A 25691-nucleotide genomic window follows, 5' to 3' on the forward strand; every position below is an offset into this window, starting at 1 on the left:
TGTCATAGGGTTACATGAAGTGAGGATGCTGCGAGTTTTTGCGTATTACTCGAAAAGAACGACCTTATAGTTATGTGACTACACAGTTTAAAAATAGAATGATCCGAATTTGACGTTTTGATTTTGTTTTGTTGTAGGCCTAAGTTGTTTTTGTTGTTGTTGTTGTTGTTGTTGGTTTTTTGTTGTTGTTGTTGTTGGTTTTTCTTTTTTTTTTTGGGGGGGGGAGGGACACATATAGAGGACATCAACTTTAGGGGATGTGCCTTTGATGATACAAGCATGGAATTTTGCACACAGTCGGACTGTGCTTAAAGAAATGTGTTGCTTTACTCCGTAATACATGTAACTGTTGTTATTCTTTTATGAGAGTATGGTAATAAATGTATTCTTGAATTGAATTGAAAAGTATGTCATGAGAAAGACAGTTGGCTAAAGGGCCATCGCCGATTTGTCAAAACAAGCAATATTCTTAAAAACTATAAAATGGCTGCCATATTGTAATAGGCTCCTATAAAATGGAGAGTGTTTGACAAATTCCATGCTTATAACATCAAAGACACATTCACATCGCTTCTTCGTAATATACATGTTATATTTGCTTAGGGGATAAAGAACCAGGGTTGAGAGTCATTACTAACGAACAAGTCTGACACTTGGATACAAATTCAAAGGTTTGTTGAAATGATTCCATTTCTACCGTTTGGTAACCCCTGGGGTTATAGATTCCAATGAGCTTTTGGAAACAGTATCCAAAGCACTAGAGAAGTAGACCAATGAGCAGGATTTCTTTATTTGTGGAACAAAATAGTGTCTGATTTTCTTCACCAGGCTGACAATTCTGAATTCAGCCAAAAGTCTGAACAATCTCATCCCTGAAAGAACATAATTTGTGTTTTACACCGATTTGTGTTTCACTGCGGAAAAAACATATATAAATAACTTAACATGTTTAAAAATTCCACTCGGGGGTGACAAACTGTTCTCGTATGATATTTATTTTATCCAATACACAAAATTTATACAAATAAAGCCAGTCATACTTTGAAAAAATAGCATTTTATACAATACAATTGTCAGCCTTTCTTTGCAGCACAAACAACTTCTGGTAAAAAATAAACTACGTCATCAACATCTCCACGGATACATGTTGTAATATTGCCGCACCTCGTGTATCACCAGTGATGACACGGGTACCAGCTAACAACAACTAAACAGAAAAAGAAAAAAAGCTTAATCCAACGTAACCACACTAATTACAAAAGAAATGATAACAATACAATTTCTATTATTGATATGAAATACATTGCTTGAATATAACATTTGCGTCTCCACACAATTCTAAAAAGGCACATTTATTTGTAATCTATCAAAAATAGTTTTTTGAGAGAAACGAAAATTTACAAATGACAATAAAGAAAATGAAGGAAAAAAATTCGGTGAAAATTTGTACATTCTTTTGTTGAAAAATCAATCACGGGGGAACTGTTGCAGGTTCGACAGAAGACAGAGTTCTACAGCTCCACCAATAACATACTAATGCAATTTAGACAAATAGAAAGCCATGTTTAAAGGCACTGAACACGCTTGGCAATTGTCACATGGTGTAGGCCTATCCCAACATATTCATAAATTCACAAAGCCTGTGAAAACTTGTACTCAGTTGGTCATTGAAGTTTCAAGAAAATTATGAAAGAAAAAACACACTTGTACAAAATAGTGTGCTTTCAAATAGAAATAAAAGGCTTCTGGCCAGAAGTCTTTTATTACTTTAATGAGAAATTACCCTTTCTTAAAAACTACGTTACTTCAGATTGTTTTATACCATCAACAGCTCTCCGTTGCTCGTTACCAAGCAATGTTTGATGTTAATATATATTTTTTAGTAATTACCAACCGTGTACAGTGCCTTTAAAATAATTTCCTAAATTTTGTTGTTTCCAAAGCAACAATCCACCACCAAAGATGCGTCCTAAAAGCAGTGGAAACAATTTCTAAAATATTTTGAGTTTGATCAAAACATCTACTTATTTTAATTGAAAGACACTTCGTAATGGTAGTGAAATTTTGTAATTTAAATTAAAGACGACTTTCAAAAATTGAAACTCCCATTAAATTTACCAATAACAATAAACATTATTTTTATAATAAAAATACAATAACAATAATAACTGAAAACAGAGTTTCATAATAATTTTTGAATATTTAAAAATTCGGACTAGAGTCCAGTAATTTTGTGTATTGTAAAATAAAGTTGAATTAAATTGAGTCAATGTTGAAGAAAACATGTCAGAAAGTGTGAAAAACACGACTTGACGTGAAGAAAACAATTTGATTAAAAGAAAGAAAAAACACACTTGTTGTTAAACACCGTTTCTTTAAATAAAAAAAGTTTAAAAAAAGAAGAAAAGAGATACATGTATTCACATGGTATTACCGCAAACCTCTATTAGTGAAAAGACACAGTTGGTTTTAAGACAAAGCACATTTTAGGTCATTATTGTGAAAAGTTAATGAACCATTATAAGTTTCAATCTTAAATCTCACTGTGAAATAGTTCAAACCCATGTGCAAATCATCCAGATAAATAATCTCTAAGAGCACCAGTCTCGGGTTTTGGTGGCGAAGTCAACAGGATGTGGGTTCGATCCCTATAGCCATGATACTTTGTGTCACTGAGCAAGAAATCCAATTATAATTGGTTCTCCTCACTCAATTAACTAATATCTGTGAGGGCAGAGATGGTATATATATATATATATATATATCGAAGTCTTATATAGCGCACGTATCTACCAAACAAGGTACTCAAGGCGCTGAGTATATACAAACTTTCAGAAAGATAGGTTATTGCAGTGATGAATTCTGAGACCCAATTATTTAGCACCTTATAAGGGTTTACAAGGTGCTACGGCGCATTAAGCAGCCACAACCAGGAACACCGGGGCGAACCCCTACTCTTTTCGATAAGTGCACTGGGTTCTTTTACATGCGTTACACAACACATGGGACCAACGGCTTTACGTCCCATCCGAAGGACGAAGCAATGGTTAAGTGTCTTGCTCAAGGACACAGTGTCACGGCTGGGGATTCGAACCCACACTCGGCTGATCAGAAACACCAGAGTTTGAATTCGGTGCTCTTAACCGCTCGGCCACGACACTTCCACAATGGTTCTTGTGTTTGATTTAGCTGGGTGTGCTACAATACCTGACAGTCCAGGCTGTATACTCCCAAGGAAGCTAAGATGGTTTAACTAAGGGATGAAAGAAATTGCCAAATGACTGCGAAAATAGTTTTAGAATTGAAATGAAAAACAAGAAATAATTAAACGCTCTAATGCTCTTTAAAAAAATCAAGAACAAAAACTACAATAAAAATCCCTTCACTCATTAAAAATAACATCTTACGAAATTCATAAAAATTAACACATTTTTAAAACAACAATATCACAATTTTTAAAAAGTTAATAATTAATGATTGTTTGTTTTCTTTCCTCTGAGTTATAAAATTAATATTCTTGTATACATTTACTTCTATTTTTGTATTTAAAACTAGGCTTTGATTTCGAATAAAACAGGGTTGTTGTAAGACACAGTTTTACCATCAAGCTTTAGACAATAACTTGGTATGGTATCGTCAAATCGGACCTGTATTGAAAATATTCCCTTTATTATAAAACAAATCTTTCAAATTTAATCAACTTACACATTTTCATGCAAAACAATTTTGGTGTGACGGTGTGACCATAACAAGTGAGAAGAAAGTCTTCAATCTGCATCTTGATTTGGTAAAAGCATTCATTATGATGAAGATTTCACAGGCGCAGAAGTCATCTTTTTCGAAAACACATATCCGTTAAAACTTTAAAAACAAGACGTATTTGCAAATTTCTTTTTTTTTTTATCAGAGGTGATGTACACTACAACAAGAGATGCCTCCAGGATTTTATGAAGTAAAGAACTTTGAGGTGTTGGGTGGGTTAGTTTTTTTTTTTTTTCTTTGGCAAGAACATCTCCAGATCTCATGAACGTCGATCACAAATGAGTTTTTTGTATCTTATCCATGGAGAAATCTTCAGTGCTCTGCGGCCAGGGGTTCTCGTAGCTGTTGATTTCGGCCACGGTAGATCTGCAAAAACCGGAAAAAGAGAAAGTTCAGTCTCGAGATTAGCTCAAGTAACAATTATTTACTACAGAGAAATATCACAAGTTACTTAATACCTTTGTAAGAATAATTCAAAGTATAAACAAATTGGTAATGCTACAATCAAGACAATTAGACTTACATAGTATACACATTTAAAGACACTAGACACTATTGGTAATTGTCAAAGAACAGTCTTCTCACTTGGTGTATCTCAACATATAATAATAATAATAATAATAATAATAATAATAATAATAATAATAATAATAATAATAATAATAATAATAATAATAATAATAATAATAATAATAATAATAATAATAATAATAATAATAATAATAATAATAATAATAATAATAATTGTGGAAAATTATTTCTTTCTCGAAAACTACGTCACTTCAGAGGGAGCCGTTTCTCACAATGTTTTATACTACCAACCTCTCCCCATTACTCGTTACCAAGTAGGGTTTTATGCCAATAGTTATTTTGAGTAATTACCAATAGTGTCCACTGCCTTTTAAACAAGTTCACAAGTTTGCCTGTCTTTACAAACTTTGAGCTGGGTTGTGGTACTTTTTTACATGTTAAGTTATTTTGTGGGCAGTCAGGGCCAATTCCTTTGTTTTACTCACGCATTGCCAGGTGGTGGGATGAACCCATAATCATTCTCTCTAGCAAGAGGTTGTTCCGCTGCTGCGTCTTCAGCGAGGACCGGAATCTGATCATCAAGCTGGGTATTTGGAAGTCCTCTCTTGCGCTCGTTGGCGGCCCTCTCTGCGTCATATCCACCACTTTAAAAAATAACAATGAAAAAACAATCGTTTATAGAGATACTATTTCTAAACAGACCATCAAATAATAAATTTGAATGGTCGAATCCATTCAATTAATTTACAAAAGGGTTTCCTTTTGTGTTGACTGAAATAAACACATAATCCATTGCAGTGCAACAAAGGAACATAACACATACAACATAATAACAAAACAAAATGACGGGAGACTAAATATACAAACACAATCGTGCAAATCAGACATTCAAGTCAACTTTTACTACTGTTCACTACCTACATGTAAGCCAAGCTCGATTCATACACATTCATAGTGGGTGGTTAACTAAAGTAAAGTTGCGGCTAGGCCTGGGTGACTAGTGCGACTAGTGTCAAAGTTACGACTAGTGATTGCTACGTCTAGTTGCAACTTCATTACCCTGTTTACCCCAACGCCTCGACCGCTAAAACAGTCATGACTAGTGACGAAGTCGCGACTATTGACTGCTCTTCAAGTCGCTAATGTCGCTTTTCAACTACCTAGTTCACCGTGACACAATGGCTACTATAATAGTGTCCAAATCATGACGAATGGAAGCATGACTCGTTGGGCAATGAATTTCCAATCATTGTCTTCTATTATATACTGTTGCATCAAAAGGGTTAATTAATTCGATGGCATTCATTGCAATGCTCACTTCATATTCCATTCTGAATTCTACAATCTTGCCCCTGCGATGTCCAGCATCTTTGGTTTTGAAAAAAGTTGCAGTGGTGAATTTCACTAGTCGTAAAAATCTAGTGTGTTGCTATTTCTTCAAGACCTAGTTGAATCTTAAGATTGAACTCAGCGGCAGGGGTGATTTTGCCACGGCACTCATGGACTAAAATATGCAAATAACAGGTGCAAACAACAACATGAATTATAAACATGCTAACTTACTTCTTGAGATGACTTTTTTGTGTAAAAAGAATTAAAGATAAAATAGTATGACGTGTTAGAGAGGTAGAATATACTGAAAAGGAGCCAAAATAATCAGCCAACAAAACAATGCAAAATTAAATAGTTTTGCTTTCAAAAATAAAAAGACATGCGCTTTGACATGAACTTCCCCTTTCCCCAAATCTAAGAACAAAACCGATGGATTATAAACTTCATGAATATTTACTGTTCTTTGTTGTTAATTGCAGCTAAAAAAAAATGAGATAAACTTGAGCCTTATTTTCAGGAGTCATTTTACAAAGGGGAAGGGAAATGTATAATTTAATTTGGGATGTACTATTTTCCATTTGAAATAACTAGGATTTGAAATTTGCATGGTGGAAGTTTAACTAAGAAAGGTTTGTGGTAACACCATGTGAACATTTTCTTTTGAGTAACTGTGGTTCTGAAAACAACCAGTGGTTTACAACTCACATTTCGATCAGTAAGCTCTGATAGCTTTAGGAGAAAGCTTTTTCCTAAAGACGATCAGAGCAACTGATCAATCCAAACAGTGAGTTGTCATGTTTACAGAGGAAGGGAAATGTACATGTACTCATTTTCCAGTAGAGTCCTCATGTAAGTGGGAACAAAATGTCAAGTCTCTAAACCTGACGTTAATAAAATGGTGTAACACTTCCATTGCATTTAATACCCTTCCAGGGCAAAATTTGTCAGTATCCAAAACATCTTTCTAAGAAAAATGGGTTTGTACATTTGTTTAAAGGAACGTTTTGGCTCATTCCTGACTTTGTCAGAGCATACTGATTAATCGAAATGTTGAGAAACACCGGTTCTTTTTAGAACCAACACTACTAAAAAAGAGATTTTCACAAGGTGTTACCGTGAAGCTCTCTATAGCTGACTGAGACTCTCGTTTATAATCTCACTCAGTGTATCTCGACATATGCAATAAACAAACCTGTTAAAATTTGGGCTCAATTGGTTGCTGAAGATGCGAGATAATAACAAAAGAAAAAACACCCCTGTCACGCGAAGTTGTGTGCTTTCAGATGCTTGATTTCGAGACCTCAAATTATAATTCTGAGGTCTCGAAATCAAATTCGTGGAAAATTCTTTCTCGAAAACTACCTTACTTCAGAGGGAGCTGTTTCTCACAATGTTTTAAACTTTCAACCGCTCCCCATTACTCGTTACCAAGTAAGGTTTTATGCTAATAATTAATTTGGGTAATTACCAATAGTGTTCACTGCCTTTAAAACGATGTAAATGCCATTGCATTTGATACTTTTCAAGTACAAAATTTGGCAGCATTCAAAACATCTAATGTCAGATTCATATTTCTTTAGTTAACCGAGACTCACTATTGATGACGACCTCTGATGATGAGAAGGAGAACCAAGAAGATGATGAAGATGCCCAGGGCTACGATGATGGCAATGACCCACGGAGATAACATGATCTCATTACCCATCCAGGTATACTGAGGTCCTGTATCCACTGCTCCAGCTGTGGGAGAAAGAGAGAAGTATCATCTCAAACATTTTTCAACAAGATAATAATGAAAATAATAAAACAGTATTTATATAGCCCGACATGAATATAACATTCCTCAAAGCGCTTAATAGCAAAATGAAAAGCATTAAGAAAACAAAACATAGAATATAATTACAAATTTAAGCCCACCAACAAAAGGGTATGAAATTAGGCCAGACAAGCTGTTACATGTATCTAATTGAAAGCATTATAAATACTACAAACAACTGAACGTAACTGTAAAATTACTGTAAAACTACTATTAAAAATTAAAAAGCCTTCACGATTCAAATGCTTAAAATAAGTGCTGAAAACTACACAGAAACTATACACAATTTAGGATTAGGTTTAAGGTTTGTGGCGTCAGGAGCCCAATTTCATGGCTCTCCCTTCTGCTGAATTCTGCACTTTTGATCACCATTCTCCACTTGCAGGGCAAGCAGCGAATGTCTGCGCTAGCTGTGTAAGCAAAGAATGCCTAGTAACAATTTGCCGCTAACCTGTAAAATACACTTGACGTAAGCACCGAATTCCCTGCTTGAGAAAGCACTGGTTCCTTGCTTACGGTAAGCAGAGCCATGAAATTTGGCCCAGAGCTTGAGTCTGGCACTCTGAGGTGCTTAGCCAAGTATTTTTAAATTCAAACCGTTAAATTCAATAAGTGCAAACATATTTACCTGAAACACTACAGTCATCACCGGAGAAACCATTCGCACACTGGCAGAAGAAGGTGTTTTTACCATTGGTACATTTACCCTCGTTAAAGCATGGCTTTCTACCACACTCATCAATGTCTGGGGAAAAAAAGAAAACAGATATCTTGTAACTGCTGGAGTTTTTTGCAGGAGAGTGAGTGTCGTCTTGATACACATTCAACATACATCAGCTCAAGCGACCAAAATAGAAGGACTTATAAATAAAATGGTAAAGAAATGTTCAGCATTAGATGAGGAAAGAAAAACAAAATGGGGAAAACCCAGGCAATCAGGATGGGACTGGAACCCAATCCAAATGCAAGGCTCAGGACTGAGGTGGGATCCGAACCGGGGTCCATAGAGCTAAAAGACAGGGCAAAAAAAAAACCGTAAGCCATTCAGATCCCCAAATAGGTTGGATTTTAGCATTGACATGTTTTTGAAATTTATTATTTGTAAACAATTGTTTTCATGTTGTACATCGTTAAAGTAAATTGAACTTAGCTAAAGCCCAGAGACAAAACAAGTTTAAAAACATGCATACAACGCATGGCATTTTAACTGGTAACCTGCAACAGTAATGACAAATCCAGCTGCTGAAAATTCAAGAGTTATTTTCTCACCAGTTTGGCAGAGTGCTCCAGTGAACCCGCTCCTGCATGCGCATGTGTAGCTGTCGACCCTGTCTACGCAGACTCCATTGGTGTTACAGGGGTTTGTAACGGCTGCACATTCGTCAATATCTGCAAGGGGGGGGGGGGAGAGGGGGTGAACAAAATCAGCGAAATTAATTTCTTGTCAAAGGAATGTTAACTATTTCATTTCATTTCAAAATGCAAAGTACATAAAGTAACTATAAAGAAAACATATATAACCATACAAATAGGAGAGAAAACAAAAAAGGAGCACCCCGATGGAGTAAAAAAAAAAGGGAAGCTAAATTACTATCAAATTAATCTCCTGATGCCACAATTATAAGAAACAGACAATATAAAAGGAAATTATAGACGTTAATAAAACATGGCTTACAGTATTAAAAATATTAAAATCTGCAAGTTATTAAAACTTATAAAAGCTCATATGGGCATATTAAATACAAATTTGGTAATATTAAAATCTGCAAGTTATTAAAACTTATAAAAGCTCATATGGCATATTAAATACAAATTAGGTAATATTAAAATCTGCAAGTTATTAAAACTTATAAAAGCTCATATGGGCATATTAAATACAAATTTGGTAATATTAAAATCTGCAAGTTATTAAAACTTATAAAAGCTCATATGGGCATATTAAATACAAATTTGGTAATATTAAAATCTGCAAGTTATTAAAACTTATAAAAGCTCATATGGGCATATTAAATACAAATTTGGTATAAAAAAAAAATCTGTACAAATTTCCACAAGGACCTTATAGTTTTGACCAGACGAGGTGCACAAAAGAAAACAAGAATGAATATTAAAATATTTGTGAATAAAAAACTATTCAATAAGAAGTACAATCAAGGTAAGAAAGTAGAAGGAACAAATACAAATATCAAAAATAGAAATGAATATGCCACAAATGCACAAAAGAAAACAAGAATGAATATTAAGTATTTGTGAACAAAAAACTATTCAATAAGAAGTATTATCACACTAGCCTTTCGTCAAGGCCTTTGTCGCTCGGACAGCTTCATAGAGGTGCTATCTCAAGTGACTGGAAGGCGAGGCTACACACGAAGGGGCGTAGCAGGAGGGCCTTTTACAACTCATGGCATTCTCCACTCAGCTACATGAGTGGTCTTCCCTTCCAGTTGCTTTGAATTGTGGTTCTTCGAAGCTGCCCAGCCACGAAGGCTTGACAAAAGGCTACTATCACACAGGTGAATGACCTATGACCCAACCAAGCAAGAAGTGTCTTCTACTTACTGTTTTGGCAGAATTTGCCGTCATATCCTGGTGGACATGTACATGTGTACTCTCCCTTAGAATGGGTACAGGTTGCGCCCGCTGCACAGGGGTTGGCATAGATACAGTTGGATGACTCTGTAAACAACAACAAACAAACAAAAAGATCATTACAGTTCTTATTTTGGAATATCTTTTATCGGTCTCATATCCAGGTACAGTATAGACAATGGGGAAGCTGGGTTGAGGGGGAGGGGGGGATGGGCACAGAAAGCATGTGCCCAGGCCCTCCAGAATGACAGGGGAATTAAATTTGGACAAGCCTATTGCAACTTTAATAATATTAAAGGGTGGCTGCAGTGTTTTTTTTATTCATTTAAACCATGGAGGTAGGATTAGACGATTAAACATGACTTTTTAAACCTAACATAATTTTTTTATTAAATGCGCAAGTATTTTAAAAATGGTTTTCAAGAGATAAAACGTTTGCATAAACGTGACGTCATGTCGATAACCCGAGCCATCGGGCCCGCTGGCTGTGTGCATATAGAGACGTGTGCACTGTGTGGCCTGGTACCTAGGCGCGTGTAGTTAGGGACCAGACTTTTTTTTGCCGACGATATGTTTGAATTCCCGACGTGACGTCGGGCGGTAACAATCCACAAAAGGGGAGGGGCATGACTTATTTGCTCATTACGCAAGTCAGATATGTCGGGAATAAACAAACACATTTTATTGATGTTCAATACATATATCAGAAATAAATGACAGCAAAATTAACTGTTTTATTTTAATTCACTGCAGCATCCCTTCAATGATAACATCAATAAGGGAATAAAAGGGTAGCGATGAGTTCTTACACGGCCGTTTAAAGCCGGCAGGGTCGAATTGCTGTGTGATAAAGGCCCGAGCCAAAGGCTCGGGCCATTAGCGCACGGCAACAACCCTGCAAGGTTTTAAACGGATGTTTAAGAATGAGTCACTACTCTTTTATTCCCATTCATAAATGCCCTTTTGTTAAAAATTTAACAAAAGACAATTACAGACACTTTGACAGTTGAAAATTCGAGGTTTGAAATATTGATTTCAAAAACTTTGTGAAGAGTCTGTTGCGCGTGGGTTGTGTGTATGCGCGCGCGCTTAAAAATAGATTTTGCGCGCGCGCTTAGAAGTTGATTACGCGCTATGTCTAATAGCTAAGAATTGCGTTCCACGTGATAATCTTGCGCGCATGACACGCGGAAGCCAGCTGGTTATAAACACTGGTCATTATCAATCATTAAAAAAACCCAAGTGACGCGCTCTCCACCAATAGGAGTAGAGAAACTGTCTGGGGTATTTATGAATAATAACTTAAATGCAGCATGTCTGTCCTAAATGACACTAATTGAAATCATGCATTGTCAACCACCCGTTCTTCTCAGAACCAAAACTACTCCAAAAGATATTTACACAAGGTGCTACATGTACCACAACCCTCACCTGCTTCTTCTTTCTGTTAACAAGTTTTTTGCATAAATGCAGCGGCAACCAGAGTAGAGCCTGGTCCATACTTCTTGTGAATGCAAATGCGTTACACATTTTTTACGTCACAAAGTCGCAACAAATAATTTGCAACAGTTGAAATGCGCTCAACTCCTAGTAACATTTTTTGCAAAAACAGCCATGTGACATCATAATTCGTACCGCATTTGCAGGAAGTATGAACTGGGCTTTAGGGATGTCAAAAACGAAGTTGGCAAAAACAAAAGCTCATGAAACAGTTCGCTTTTTTGTTTACCTTGAATATCGCAGCGAGCTCCAATGAACCCGTTGGCGCATTTGCAGGTGTAGCCGTTCCATCCTCCCTCTGGTAGATTGAAACACACTCCTCTGTTCAGACACGGGGCACGACGGCATGGGTTGTAATCTACAGGACGACATGAGGTGGAGATTAGAGAGAAAATAATCATCATAATTCACTATTATTGCAAATGATAGCCAATGTAGCTAATGTAAGACATGGGAAATGGGCTAATAGAGATTAATGTTTTATTGTCATTTGTAAAATATAATTATACGATGAAATGCAGTTTGGGTTTTGCGTGTCAAAAAACATATTTTTACTGAAATACACACTAATTTACTAATTTAGACTAATTTTTGAAATCTATAAACATTTGTTCTCGTTTTTTTCCCCTGTAGTTTTAAAAATAGTATATATATCTTCTTATGCTCTGTTATTTTAAACCCCAATTCAGCCTCTGGCTGCCAAGTTTAAATGTTTTTAAATAAACCAATAATAATTAATAAAAAAATTAAAAAGTATTAGAATAGGTGTGATTTGTATGCCTTTAAGTTTATTGACTTGTGAGTCTGGTAATTCATCAAGAAGGCTGTTGCAGTTGTCTATACCGCTCATGAATGTAAGGAGCAACCTTTCTGCTACTGTTTCAATAAAATACAAAACACAATATGTATTTGTCGTTTCAGACTTACCGATCTCACAGTATGTGCCACCGTAGCCATCCTCACATGCACAGTTGTATGTATCGTTGAAGTACGTACACATACCGCGTCCCATACAGTAGTCTATGTCACAGGAATCTGCCTGTGGAACTATATAAGTAAAATCACAAAATTAGGATATTTTATAAAAAATTTACTTTAAAAAAAATTCAGTTTATTTCTATGGTGTACATAAGTACCTTGTGTATATCGTTTGTGTAATTGCTTTTTATTTGCCATCTTTTGTTTACATTTTTACTGCAATTTTAGAGTGTTTAATGTACAAATGTGTACATTTTATGAGCTAGGTTTGGGAGGGCACATCTTTTTTGATGACAGTTTTTGCGGCCTGTGCTTGTTTGATTGTTTGTTTGTTTTTTTGTCCAAAGAATTAAAATAAATAAATAAATAAATAAATATTGCAAGTATAGTAATACTTACTGGTAGTTTTTAAATAGACAAGAATTGGTCGTGAGACCAGAATCACAAAGAGACAAAAACTTTCTGTATAGCTCATTTGAGCAAGTACTAAAAGAATATATACATGTATCTCACTTGTCGTTTAAGTAACTAATTGAATATCATAATATGAACTTTACTGTGAATGAAACAAAATTCAAAGGAAATGATGCATTTCTTGGCAAACAAACTTGTTACTGAAAAACACTAGACATTGACAACCAGACATGTTTGGTCTTAGTTTACTTGCCCAACTCTAAACTCAAAGTCCCGTGCCTATGGCCTCGTGTGTATTTCAAGCCCTGGGATAAAAAAAATTGCTTCTGGGAAAAACTATGTATTTAAAAAGAAAATGTTTTTTACCAAGAAATTATTTTCTTTTTAGAGGAATTTTTATATTTAGATGTTATTTCAACCATGAAAAGAATGCAATAAAATGAGCTGATAAAAGTGAACTATTTAATGTAAGAGTGGAAACCTTAAGTACAATAAATTAATACCGTATTCTTTAGTTAACTTCATGTGAGTTTCAATTTTTTTAAGATTTTTTGCTCCTTGTGGTCTTGTTGAGTTTTAATAATCTTTTTTTCTTCTTTGAGGTTTTTAAAGGAACGTTACAGAATTGGCAAAAACAAAAATCGTGAAGATCACAGATTAACATAAAACTAACACAGTCTAATAATGATGATAGAAGAAAACATCCCTTGAAATATTTCTGTCTGAAATTTCATATTTGATGAGAAATGAATAATCTAATTTCGCGTTTTGAGTTTATCGCTCAGTAAGCGTTTTATTAATTTTTTTGTTTTGGCATTGATGCAATGCAAAATTTGTAATCGGTTTTTCACTATTCTCTTGTGACCCATATGTCAGATTGATCTCAAATCTCTACAGGTTTGTCAGTTTATGTATATTGTGGATTACATAGAGTGCTTACACATTTCTAGCAAAACCAATTCTGTAATGTTTCTTTAACTGCACTTCTGTTGTTCTTTACGTAAATGTATTTTTTGTTTCGTGTTCAGCGCTTTGGGGCCTAGCAAAAGGTGCTACATAAATACCTTTTTGTTATTTTTGTTATTATTAATCAACAAAAGAAATGTACAATTGCAGCTTCTTACCATTTTGGCAGATGTCCCCAGAATGTCCCGGTGGGCAGATGCAAGTGTAGAATCCCACCAGGTTGACGCAAGTTCCTCCAAACAGACACGGCATACCCTCACACTCATTGATATCTGAGGCAGGAAAGCAACATCAAAATGGGAAAAGAAATAAATGAATAAAACTTCCCCAAAGTTTTCTTTTCAACTCAACATTTATTTCCAGTATTTTTCTATTCAGTTCAACATTTATTTCTATATTAGTGAAAATAGAACCAAATAAAGAAACAAATACACAACAATTATTTAAATTATCCAGCCAGCCAAAAACTACAAGCTACAGGCCACAAGCCATAATCTTCAAGAAATGGGCCATAAATCCAGTTGCCAAACACCACGCACCACAAGCCACAACCATACTTACTTGTTTCACAATCCTTGCCAGTGAATCCGGCTGGACAGTCACATGTGTAATCAGTCCCTACATTGGAGCACTCCGCACCGTTACGACACGGGTTGTTACCACACTTATTGATATCTACAACAAAAAGAAAAAAACCATAAATATACATATATACCACTAACAAATCTACTCCACGGTAGAAGAATATATAGCAAGACAAGTTCTCAAAAGAACATAATCTACCTTGCAAGTAGATGTGGTGTTACCGCAAACCAAATATTTATTGATACCTCACAATGCAATTTCTCAAATCCCATTAACAACAAACAAACCATGAAAAAAAAGGAGAGAAATTGTTTCTTCCAGCTTTCATTTCATTTAGTCTGGTTGTAAAGCCACGGACTCAGAAAAGGCAAACTTAATCACCGCACTAGCCAAGAACTCACTTGAGAGAAGACAAGGAAGGAAGTTTCAGTTATAGATGTAGGAGGAAAACCACAACAAATATTCCAGGGAAAACCCACGCAGTCAAGTAGGGACTGAAAACTCAGTCCACGTAGTGCCTCCGGCGTGATTCGAACCGTGGTCATAGAGTTGGAAGGCCTACGCCAACCTGACCAGCTTGCACCTTTTAGTACGCATACCCTCTGCAACTGCCCTGCCTGTTACTCATCAAACCGTCTGCCACCACCCTCAAAGTTTGACAAGTTGTATTTTGAGTCTTACCCTGTGATTAAAATGCAGCATACACAGCAATCTCAAAATGACGTTATATTACTCTAAAAATATCACTTGATCTTCATAATAAAAAGTTACATTGTCCACCTTCATAGGTTCAAAGGTCGGAAGTCCTAAAATACAAAATTGAAACAAGTTTTGTATTTTTACCTGTTGGCGTATGGCAGTTGGTACCGGTCCACATCGGAGTACACATACATATAAATCGTCCATTCTGCTCATTACTGCATGTACCGCCGTTGATGCATGGTTCCCTGTCGCATGGTAACACGTCTAAATGCAGACAATAAAATATTAAGGTTATTTAATGTTTATACAAAACAGCAAACCATTTTGATATAATCTTGCAGATTCTGAGGGTTAGTGGTTGTTGAGTTTGTTAACCCTCTCTAAGTTAAGAGATTTTGGGTTGGACAAAGACAAGTTGACTGGGGCGGGACTTGAAAATGCGAACCTTAGGATTAGTTTGCCAGCATCCTATCAACTAAGTCATGTAGCCCTTACTTAAGTCAAATTTTTTCAATATCTTAGTTCGGGGGGCCAGTCTGAAGCTATACAACCTGTAACTGCCGAATACTCAGGGATCACAACCAAGTTTACAATACAACCTAGGAAACAAGCCATTAACTATTTTTTTGCTAAAAAAATTCTGTAACATTTCATCATTTTGTTTACCTGTGTAGCCCTCATCCAGAATTTCAATAGAGAAGCCTCTCTCCGTCTTCTCACCGTCCGAGAAGAACGTAACCCAGAGTAGATTGCTGGGCGTATCGAATCCAGTCGGCAAGACGTTCCCGGATGCTTCCACCTGAACGGTACCCTCGTCAAAGATGTTATCGCCGGTTCCAATCTTGAGTTTGTCGTAGCGGTTCTCTGTGATGAAGTCCATGAATTGGACAGTCATTGTGCGGCCTGGGGTGCCGTGGATGAACCAGCGACACTCCTCGTAGTTACCGTAGTTACTGGGATAGTCCGGAGTGTGGATTTCAACTTTGCCATTCAGCGGGATGGTAAAATTGTTCCTGCATCCGATAGCTAGAAAAACAAAATAATAATAATAATAATAATTAAACAAACTCATTCGTGTAGCTATGACAAGTTCTGCATTAAGCAATAACCCACAAGAGGGAAACTAGCTGGGTAAGTTTTAAATCAATTTGAATCCACCACATTAGCTATCAATAGCCCTATGATTGTGGTATCAAAATTTTGGTTAATAATTTTTTTTAATTCTGTATATTGTTTCGTGTCCTGGCCTGAGCAGATAAGAACACCAAACTCAAGCTCTGGTGTTTTTGATAAGAAGAGTGTGGGTTCGAGCCCCACTCCATACACTTGTGTCCTTTAGAAAGACACTTAACCTTTGAAAAGAGCCGGTTCTAGAGACCAACCGGATCTTTTTAGAGCCAACACTCCGTCACAAGAGATTTTTTTTAACATGGTTGTACCCGCAAGTTTACTATTATTTATAGTTTATTCTTATCGTTCGCACCGTGCAAAGCTTCAAACATCATTTATTTGAGAAGCCTCTCTCCGTCTTCTCACCGTCCGAGAAGAACGTAACCCAGAGTAGATCTACTGCTCAGATGATCTTCAAGAGTAGACTGAACTTCCTACTGAAGTTTTCATTAAATTTATGTACCTGTTTCACAATTAGTTCCCGTCCATCCTGTCGGGCAGGCACAGGTGTATTCATTGATTCCATCATAACAGATAGCTCCGTTCAGGCAAGGGCTAGACACACACTCATTGATGTCTGAATTAAGGAGAGAAGAAAAAAACCATTATAAGGGGTTTGGGTTCTTTTTGTTTGACACGAAACACAAACGTCCACAGATTTACATTTAACTTACATGGTTTAAAGAAAATGATGGTAGAAAACTTCCCTTAAAAAATAGCACTTGCTGAGGTGCTGTAATTTTTTTGAGAAACGAGTAAAACAGTTGCACAAAAACAATTATCGTCTCAGTGAGACAGAAATTCTTTCAGCAGGTTCAATGGATTACGCAACTCTTCTGAAAACATGGCTCAGTAATTTTCCGTTTTTTTCTAAAAGAACTTTATGACATGAATCTGAACCTTCTGTCAAATTAAATTGATTACAAACATCTTAATTCACAGTGAGTAGGGATTCATATCATGGCAAAAAACTTGATCTACAGAAGGATCTCGAACCCTTAAAGCTTTTCATGATGAAGATTTTATTTTTTTATAAACCCAGGGTTGAGAGTCATTGCTGACAAAAAAGTCTGAAATCTGGATCCAGATTATCAGAGATTATGTTTTAAAAAAAAATGCTGGATATTCCACCTTTTGAGAACCCCTTGAGTTTTAAATGTTAATGCGATTTTCGGAACAATACCCTAATTTTTCTGCTTAGCAGATAAAACATGACTATTAAGCAATAGTTTTCTGCTTACTTTCTTCACAGTGGATACCAGTGAATCCAGGGTGACAGTAACACATGTAGCCTGCTGTCCCAAAGTTATCCGTACACGTTCCTTGATTCTGGCAGGGTTTATTCTCACATTCGTTCACATCTGAAGAACAGATGAAAAGGCAATCACGAGGGGCTTAAAACATTTTTTTTTAAATAGTAATAATAATATACACTTATACTGCGCTTAGTACTACTTTTCTAAGCGCTATAGTGCTGGTGTCCTAGAAGACTATTTAGTATAACCAAAGCAACAACACCCAAAACATAGAAATGATTTGAAGACTTGTATACATACATACAAATTTATCTTCCAGTACGCGCTAATCCACCAATCAGATGCTCAAACTACTAGGGGAATAAGAACATACATACTACTTCCTCTGTTTTATACCCTACTTCCTCTGTTTTTATTACACAGTGCGTATTGTGAGTGTCAATGTGTCACGCTCCGTATACAGACAGTGTGAAAATTACATTCTAAACTTTGTGTGCGTGCATGCTGTTCATCGCGAAATAACGTTCTGCAATTTTAAACTTTGTGCGTTGCACGTGGGAGATAAATTGGTTATAACACGCGCGCTCGTGGAATACGAACAAATATAGCGCGTCTGTGTCCCATATCCAACTCAGCCTTCGACCTCATTGGATATGGAACGCAGCAGCGTTCTATAATATTCTGTATTCCACTCGCGCTTGTGTGATAACTTATAATATTTTTTTACTTTTCAGAATGTAAGTGTACAAACAATAACCTTCGAAAAGCACAAGTTAGTCAAAACTTGTAACAAATCATTTCACAGTTAAACTTCTGAGCAGTGATGCTTACTTTTTAAATTTCATAGCACAGGATAAAAATAAACTTTTTGGGGGGTTGAACAAAGAATTGACTAGAGTGGAATTCGAACTAACGACCTCCGGATTAACGTGCCAGAGGTCGATGGTTCGAATCCCACTCTAGTCAATTCTTTGTTCAACCCCAAAAATCATTTCAAAATTTACCCAGTCCGTTTCCCTGGTGGTTTATATTGATAAAAATAAACGTATACCAATGCATATAAACAGCTGGTGACCTAAATTGCACTTCGGTCACATGCCTCTGCAACACACCGGCAGAATAAAATGGCTTCATAAAGTAAACACGTATGCAGTTCGTGACAATTAAATGGTGTCATACATTTACTGACTTCAACTGTCTGTTACAAATGACTTAAACATTTTTGTAGCTGATCAAATTCCAAGCTTCCTGACCGCTTGTTCAACTTCCGACAATAAAACTGCCCTGCCATTCATCTTCAGACTTACCAATCTGGCAAAACTGCCCAATGTACCCATCCGGGCAGACGCAGTTAAACCCGTTGATTTCATCGTTACACACTCCGCTGTTTTCACACGGGTTACTGGCGCACTCGTTGATGTTGAAGTCGCAGGTTGAGCCGGTGTATCCGCTGGCACAGACGCAGGTGTAGGAGTTCACCTGATCGATGCAGGTCGATCCAAACTTACATGGGTTCTGATCACACTCAACAATTTCTATAGAAAAATTAACAGGACATAAGTTAGTCAATCAAAAAGATCTCTATATTATGTGATAAAAAGTGAAAGAACAGGAAACAGTGCCAGACAATCAGCTTTGTTGCTACATTTCTTCTGTCAGGTTATTAATATACTAAAGGAATATCTTCATTATGCCTCTATTAACATTCAAAAAAAAATTGTTTTTAAAAATTACAGCGGGCAACTTGTCAACAAAGGGCGCTAGCACGAAAGATAATGGTGCATGATTCTTTACATCGCGGACAACTTATCAATTGTTATAAAGCAGGTGCGTCGCGATGCACGGGTGAGCTTATCGCCGCATACCTAATGCAAATTACTGATAATCAATAGCTGATAAATCTATAGTCAATCCATCAATGTATAAATTTGCACAACAATATAAAACAAGTGTCTTTGAGTAACGCTTTTAAACAACGATTTGTGGAAGGAGAGAAAACAAAAACGATTGAGAAGGTTTCCAAGTCGTTTCAAAAGCAAAAAATGGCTTACCTCTTTCACAGTTTGTTCCAGTATATCCAGCCTGACATGTGCAGACGAAGGCGTTGTTTTCATTGAAGCATAGACCTCCATTGAGACACGGGTTACTGTCACATTCATCCAGATCTACATTAGAAGACAAGTAATAATGAAATGTCCTCCGATCAAAAATAAAAGTGCAGCATTTATTTTTACAAAGTTAAGGTAGTTTCGAACTTACAATAAGGGGGAGGGGGGGGGAACTTACAATAAATATAATGCTTTTTGTGCTGCCAAATTATTCCTCTTGCATAACAGTGCATCAAAATTGCCTGAAAATGTGACCTGTAAGACACTACTCATAACATTATGAAACAATTTTGAGTTTTACTAAAGTATGTAATCAAAGCAGTCGTTAACCTTTTTATAGGAAAAGAACAATAACGTTAGTTTTCGTTCAATTTGATCTTTAAGATATTTGAAAGCGGAATAACAGAGAAGGGTAAAACAAAGAGGGCACTCAAAAAACAACAATAGACCTCATCGCAAATACCAATGCGCAAGCGCAGACTGTTAAATGAGGTGCATTGTGGGATATATGGATCAAATTTGGATACCAGCTAGACCACAATGCACCTAATTCCAAGCTTTACGCGCGTGCCCCGGTATTTGCGAAAAGGTCTATGTATCGTGTACTAAAGATAAAAAACTCACTTATTTCACATTTGAGTCCCATGAAGCCGTTGAGGCAGACACACTCGTACAGATTCTCCAGGTTAGAGCAGGCACCGCCATTAAGGCAAGGCGCTGAAGCACACTCATCAATATCTGCAAAACATAAGTCAAGTAGTCAAACTCTGCAAGGACAAATTGGTGTTTATTGGCTAAAACAGTGACAATGCTTTCTTAATAACTAATGGATTCTTTATTGTACCGCGCTTTCTGATGTCAAATTTTTGACTCCACAAAATGGCCGGCCATGTTAGTTTGCATTTCGAGGCATATTTGTGAGGATAACAATCTTCAACTTTTGAAAAATCTTTCTAACCAAATGCATTTCATAACAAACAGTTTTACAAACGCTTTTCATAGACCAACTCATCCAACTCCACAAAATGGCCGACCGTGTTTGCAAAGTAAAAGGAAAACCATGCCATTTCAAAGCATATTTTTGGGAGGATAACAATTTTCTACTTTTCAAAAATCTTTCTAACCAAATTCATTTCATCACAAACAGTTTTACAAACGCTTTTCATAGACCAACTCATCCAAACCAAGGATACTTGTGACTTTAATCATTATCTATCTCTCTGAAAGTATGAATGGAAAAAAAACAAAACAAAAACTAACAAATTTAAGGGGGTCATTCCATAGCTGATGGAGTCGTTTGCTTACCTATGTTACACATCAATCCAGTCCATCCAGGAGCGCACTCACAGCGATAGCTGCTCTCCAGGTTGGTGCATGTAGCGCCGTTCATGCAAGGATTGCTTGCACACTCATCAATATCTACATACAAACACAATTTTAAAGTGGTCAAGATGGCCATGTTGTTTTAACTATTCAGAGGACTGGTTGGAGGGAGGGAGGGGGGGGGGAGTACTGAGTATACAGTGCTTTTAAAGGCAGTGGACACTATTGGTTATTACTCAAAATAATTATTAGCATAAAACCTTACTTGGTATCGAGTAATAGAGAGAGGTTGGTAGTATAAAACATTGTGAGAAACGGCTCCCTCTGAAGTGGAGTAGTTTTTGAGAAAGTAGTAATTTTCCACGAATTTGATTTCGAGACCTAAAGTTTAGGGGTGAGGTCTCGAAATCAAGCATCTGAAAGCTGACAAGGGTGTTTTTTCTTTCATTATTATTGCACAACTTCAACAACCGATTTATCTCAACTTTTCACAGGTTTGTTATTTTATGCATATGATGAGATACACTAAGTGAGAAGACTGGTCTTTGTCAATTACCGATAGTGTCCACTATCTTTAAACAGTGTCAGAGTAAAACACAAACAACATTCTTTATCATATGGAAAGGAAAATATTTCTGTCTGAAATGTCATTTTGATGAGAAATAAATAATCTAACTTTGCGTTTGGAGTTTATTGCTCAAAGAGCGTTTTATTCATTTTAGCATCGATGCAATGCAAAGTTTTTAATAGATTTTTCACTTTCTCTCGTGACCCAGATGGTCGATCGATCTCAAACTTCTACAGGTTTGTCAGTTTATGTATATGGTGGATTACATAAAGTGCTTACACTGTTTTGTTCGCAAAAAACAATTCTGTAATGTACCTTTAAAGCCATTGGACACTTTCTGTAAACAGTATTGTCCAAGGCCCACACTTCGTGTATCACAACTTCTATCTAAAATAACAAACCTGTGAAAATTTAGGCTCAATCGGTCATCGAAGTCGGGAGAAAATAACGGGAAAACCCACCCTTGTTTCCGGACAAAATAAATACGTTATTCTCGATATCAAGAATCGATATTGTTTTAATGTTTTCTCAAAAAGTAAAGCATTTCATGGAATAATATTTCAAGAGAAGTCTTTCACCATTACCTTCTGTAAACCCTGTAAGTTATTTGTAAATCTGTGAACTTTTTTTTTTTTTTTTTTTTCTGTACCGAAAGTGTCCAATGGCTTTAAGTTACTGTAGGTACTTACCATCAGCGCAGTTATCACCAGTCCATCCGGCAGAACATGTGCAGGTGTATAGACTAATCAGATTATTGCAGTTACCATTGATACAGGGGTTGGACCCACACTCGTTAATATCTGAAAACAGAACATCAACAACAACAATCAAATTAAAATTTAAAAATTAATCAATTAATAACCCTCAAATTTAATAATAATACTGGATATTTATTAATATTTATTGTGTATTGTTTTGTGTTCAATATTTGTATCTGCCTTTTGTAACTTTGTAACTTTTTGATATAAGTGGTGCTTTTAAACTTGTTTGAGCAATGCAATTTGTCGGAGAGTAACAAAGTTTCTTATGTCTTATGTCTTATATCTATGTCTTATGTACGCCATGTTTGTCAGAAGGACACTCCTGGCCCATAAAAATAAGAACTCTGCTAACGACCGTACTTAAAGCTAAGGAACAAGTGAGTTTTCAAGTTAGTTTTGAAGCTGGAGTGTCTACTAGTCTGAGGTTCAGTGGGAGAGCATTCCAAAGAGATGGTCCAGCATGTGAACAAGAACACTCTCCCCAAATAGAGTTTTCAATAAATAAATAAATAAGTAAATAAAACTTGAGGCAAAAACTGCCTCTAGCTACTGGGCAACCTCGGTAGTCTAGCTGGTAAGACACTGCTCTAGAATTGCAAGGGTCGTGGGTTCGAATCCCACCCGAGTAACATGCCTGTGATATTTTATCACAGGACTTAGGAAAGTACTGAGTATAGGGTGCTAACACACATCAGTGTATGGGGAAAAAAAAATTAATACTCTTTATCCCAGACGCAAATTTAACATCTCTTAATAAATAAAACATGCGAAACTGCTCTATTATAACATTTTTAAAACCGTACCAAATTGACAGTTGTAGCCATCGTACCCAACGGTGCAAAGACACTCATAATTGTTGACTCCGTCCAGGCAAGTGGCGCCATTTTGACACGGGAAACTTCCACACTCGTTGATATCTGAAGAAAAAAACCACAATAAACCAAGACTTGAATAAACATGATCTGTTGAGAAATTGTTGTGTTTTTCGAATTGTGTAGAATTTTGTCCCCTTTTCATTTCATTAACTTTGGTTCTGAAGCCAAGAACTCTGGGATATTTGTGTAACATTGTTACAAATAGTAGCTTATCTGTTTTTGTTTTGCAATCATGACTTTCCAAAGTTTTCCAACCTCAGTTTCGCAAAAACATGGGCTGTGACGTTGCAATAGAAAACTCTACAACAGCATTTTAACTCCAAGATGGCGGCAACATGACATGAATATGGATAAGGTCTATTAGACATTTTTGGTTCTGAAAATGCAATCAAATTTCAGGGGTGCCAACGTACCAATGTCACAGTTAGCTCCAGTGTATCCAGGCTGGCAGACACACAGGTATATGTTTCGCCCATTACTGCATATGGCTTCATTCTGACACGGTGAGCTTGCACATTCATCGATATCTATAACAAAAATAAGGAGAAGACGAAAAAGGATATAAAATAGTTATAGTTAAATTGAACCCAATGTAAAGTCTTTGAACAGGTGTTACTTATTTCCTTCTTGAAGTTGCGGAGTGATGGTATTTTACGTAGTGCGACGGGGCGCTTATTCCACAGGGCAGGAGCACCTGTGGCAAAAGCGCGGTCTCCGTATCGTGTTGTTCTTGATCTAGGTTCTAACAACCACTGAGATCCTGTAAACCTTAGAGCACTACAGCTTTGCTTGGTAGACATGAGTTCACAAAGTTACTACAGTCATTATTTTCATAAAGCTTCATCTCTTGAACCCTTCAAAGCCATGTTAAAGGCTCATTTACTTTTATGCTAAGCTAAGTTCTTACAATTTGTGTTTAATCGTAGTTACTGTACAGCGCTTCGTAACTTTTGTAAAAGGCGCTTTATAAATATTATTTATCATTATTATTATATGTCATCTCAAAACAAATCCTGTGGTAATAACCCAAAATTTGAGAACAAAAATGTGTACATAAATTTGCATAATTAGCCTACCTATGTTGCAATTGGCTCCTTCCCAGCCTGTTGTACAACTACACTCATAACCGTTGACGATATCATTGCAGACGCCTCCATTCACGCATGGGTTACTTGCACACTCATTAATGTCTGCAAAAAATAAAACACAATAAAAAAAAATGTAATTTGTGATTTAGGATGAACAAATTAATTAAATATTCCCAATACAAGACTGCAAAGGTACTGAGCTTCTCAAAGGGCACAACAGCAAAAGCAAAGGGCACAAAGGCAATTGGAGACTTTTGACCGGTCCTTTTTCACAGTTCTCGCCAGTAGTGCGCGTGCTCAGACCTACGTGTGAAAAACTGACCATGTGCGCGCATGCTCAGAGCCGCAAAAAAAGGACCGTTAATTGTGTCTGCTGCCACCAGCATCTCAAAAGTGACCCCTCGCTGAGGGTGCCGTGGGTTAGTGTTTATGTACAATAGTTGTGTTTATCTTTTCCCATATCAAAATGTTATAAATATTGGGTGACACGTCCTTTTCATCGGGCGCCACCTGACATTCAACACTCTCAATCCATTGATAGTTTTAAGCGAAAAAGTGAAGACTTTTCTTTTAATATTGCTTTTATGCGACTTTGCTTGTGTGTAGAACTTTTAGTAGTAAGTATTTTGCCAGTACTTTTTATCTAATATTTTTTAAACTTCTTGAATTTCTTTCAGAAATTTGTGCAATATAAATCTCTAATTATTATTGTTATTTCATCTTATCACACACGCAAAAGAAAGATGATATTTTCTTTTGTGCAGGTAACTCCTGGAGTCGGGCTACGACTCAAGGGTCTTTCTCAGGATTCTCGCTGTTCCCAATAGCGCCGCCTTCTGCAACGCATCTATCCTAACATTTGTCCCTATTATTTATTTATTAAGGCCTGACAGGGAACTCACTCGTTAAGCACTGGACTCCCGTCCATCCAGGTGTACATGCACAAACATATCTGTTGATCTGATCCACACAGACACCATCATTAGCGCAGGGGTTGCTGGCACACTCGTCAACATCTACAAGACAGAAAAAAAGATTATTGGGTTATTGTCAAGATAAAATATATCAGGAATACGTCATCTTACTTTAAGATGTCGTCCCCCGAAGAGATATATTATTTCAGGATGTCATCATCTTACGTAAAATCATCTCAGGATTTGTCCATCAGGATTTGAACAAACCATTTATATCTATTTTTATTAATATTCTTGGTACGCCCAAACAGTCAAATCTTCTTTTCATTGGGGCAGTGCATACATTCGGATCTCGAAACGTTGAGTCATTACACCATGGGTTAATCGCAGAACTACTGCAACTCATCTAGATTCTATTCCCACCAGGTCAAGTTTTAAATCCAGCTTTAAAGG

The 25691-nt window shown here is 36.5% G+C and overlaps 1 protein-coding gene across 3 annotated transcripts in view; it reads right to left on the reverse strand.

Moving 5' to 3' along the window:
* Positions 1-3688: 3688 nt before the first annotated feature.
* Positions 3689-25691, reverse strand: part of LOC117292228 (fibrillin-2-like) — a 68698-nt gene continuing 46695 nt past the window's right edge. For all 3 annotated transcript variants that reach the window (XM_033774201.1, XM_033774202.1, XM_033774200.1), the window contains 23 exons: positions 25227-25340; positions 24313-24426; positions 23650-23763; positions 23165-23278; positions 22290-22400; positions 21015-21128; positions 20334-20447; positions 19653-19766; positions 18909-19136; positions 17587-17706; positions 16809-16922; positions 15842-16201; positions 15317-15439; positions 14450-14563; positions 14047-14160; positions 12458-12577; positions 11760-11888; positions 10001-10117; positions 8711-8830; positions 8070-8186; positions 7221-7365; positions 4779-4937; positions 3689-4128 (listed from right to left, as the gene is read on the reverse strand). In XM_033774201.1, coding sequence (XP_033630092.1) covers positions 4035-4128; positions 4779-4937; positions 7221-7365; positions 8070-8186; positions 8711-8830; positions 10001-10117; positions 11760-11888; positions 12458-12577; positions 14047-14160; positions 14450-14563; positions 15317-15439; positions 15842-16201; positions 16809-16922; positions 17587-17706; positions 18909-19136; positions 19653-19766; positions 20334-20447; positions 21015-21128; positions 22290-22400; positions 23165-23278; positions 23650-23763; positions 24313-24426; positions 25227-25340 — 3083 coding nt within the window. In that variant the 3' untranslated portion in view covers positions 3689-4034. The remainder of the gene's footprint in view (positions 4129-4778; positions 4938-7220; positions 7366-8069; positions 8187-8710; positions 8831-10000; positions 10118-11759; positions 11889-12457; positions 12578-14046; positions 14161-14449; positions 14564-15316; positions 15440-15841; positions 16202-16808; positions 16923-17586; positions 17707-18908; positions 19137-19652; positions 19767-20333; positions 20448-21014; positions 21129-22289; positions 22401-23164; positions 23279-23649; positions 23764-24312; positions 24427-25226; positions 25341-25691) is intronic.

Source organism: Asterias rubens, chromosome 7 (assembly GCF_902459465.1).
Source record: "Asterias rubens chromosome 7, eAstRub1.3, whole genome shotgun sequence".
NCBI lineage: Eukaryota > Metazoa > Echinodermata > Asteroidea > Forcipulatida > Asteriidae > Asterias > Asterias rubens.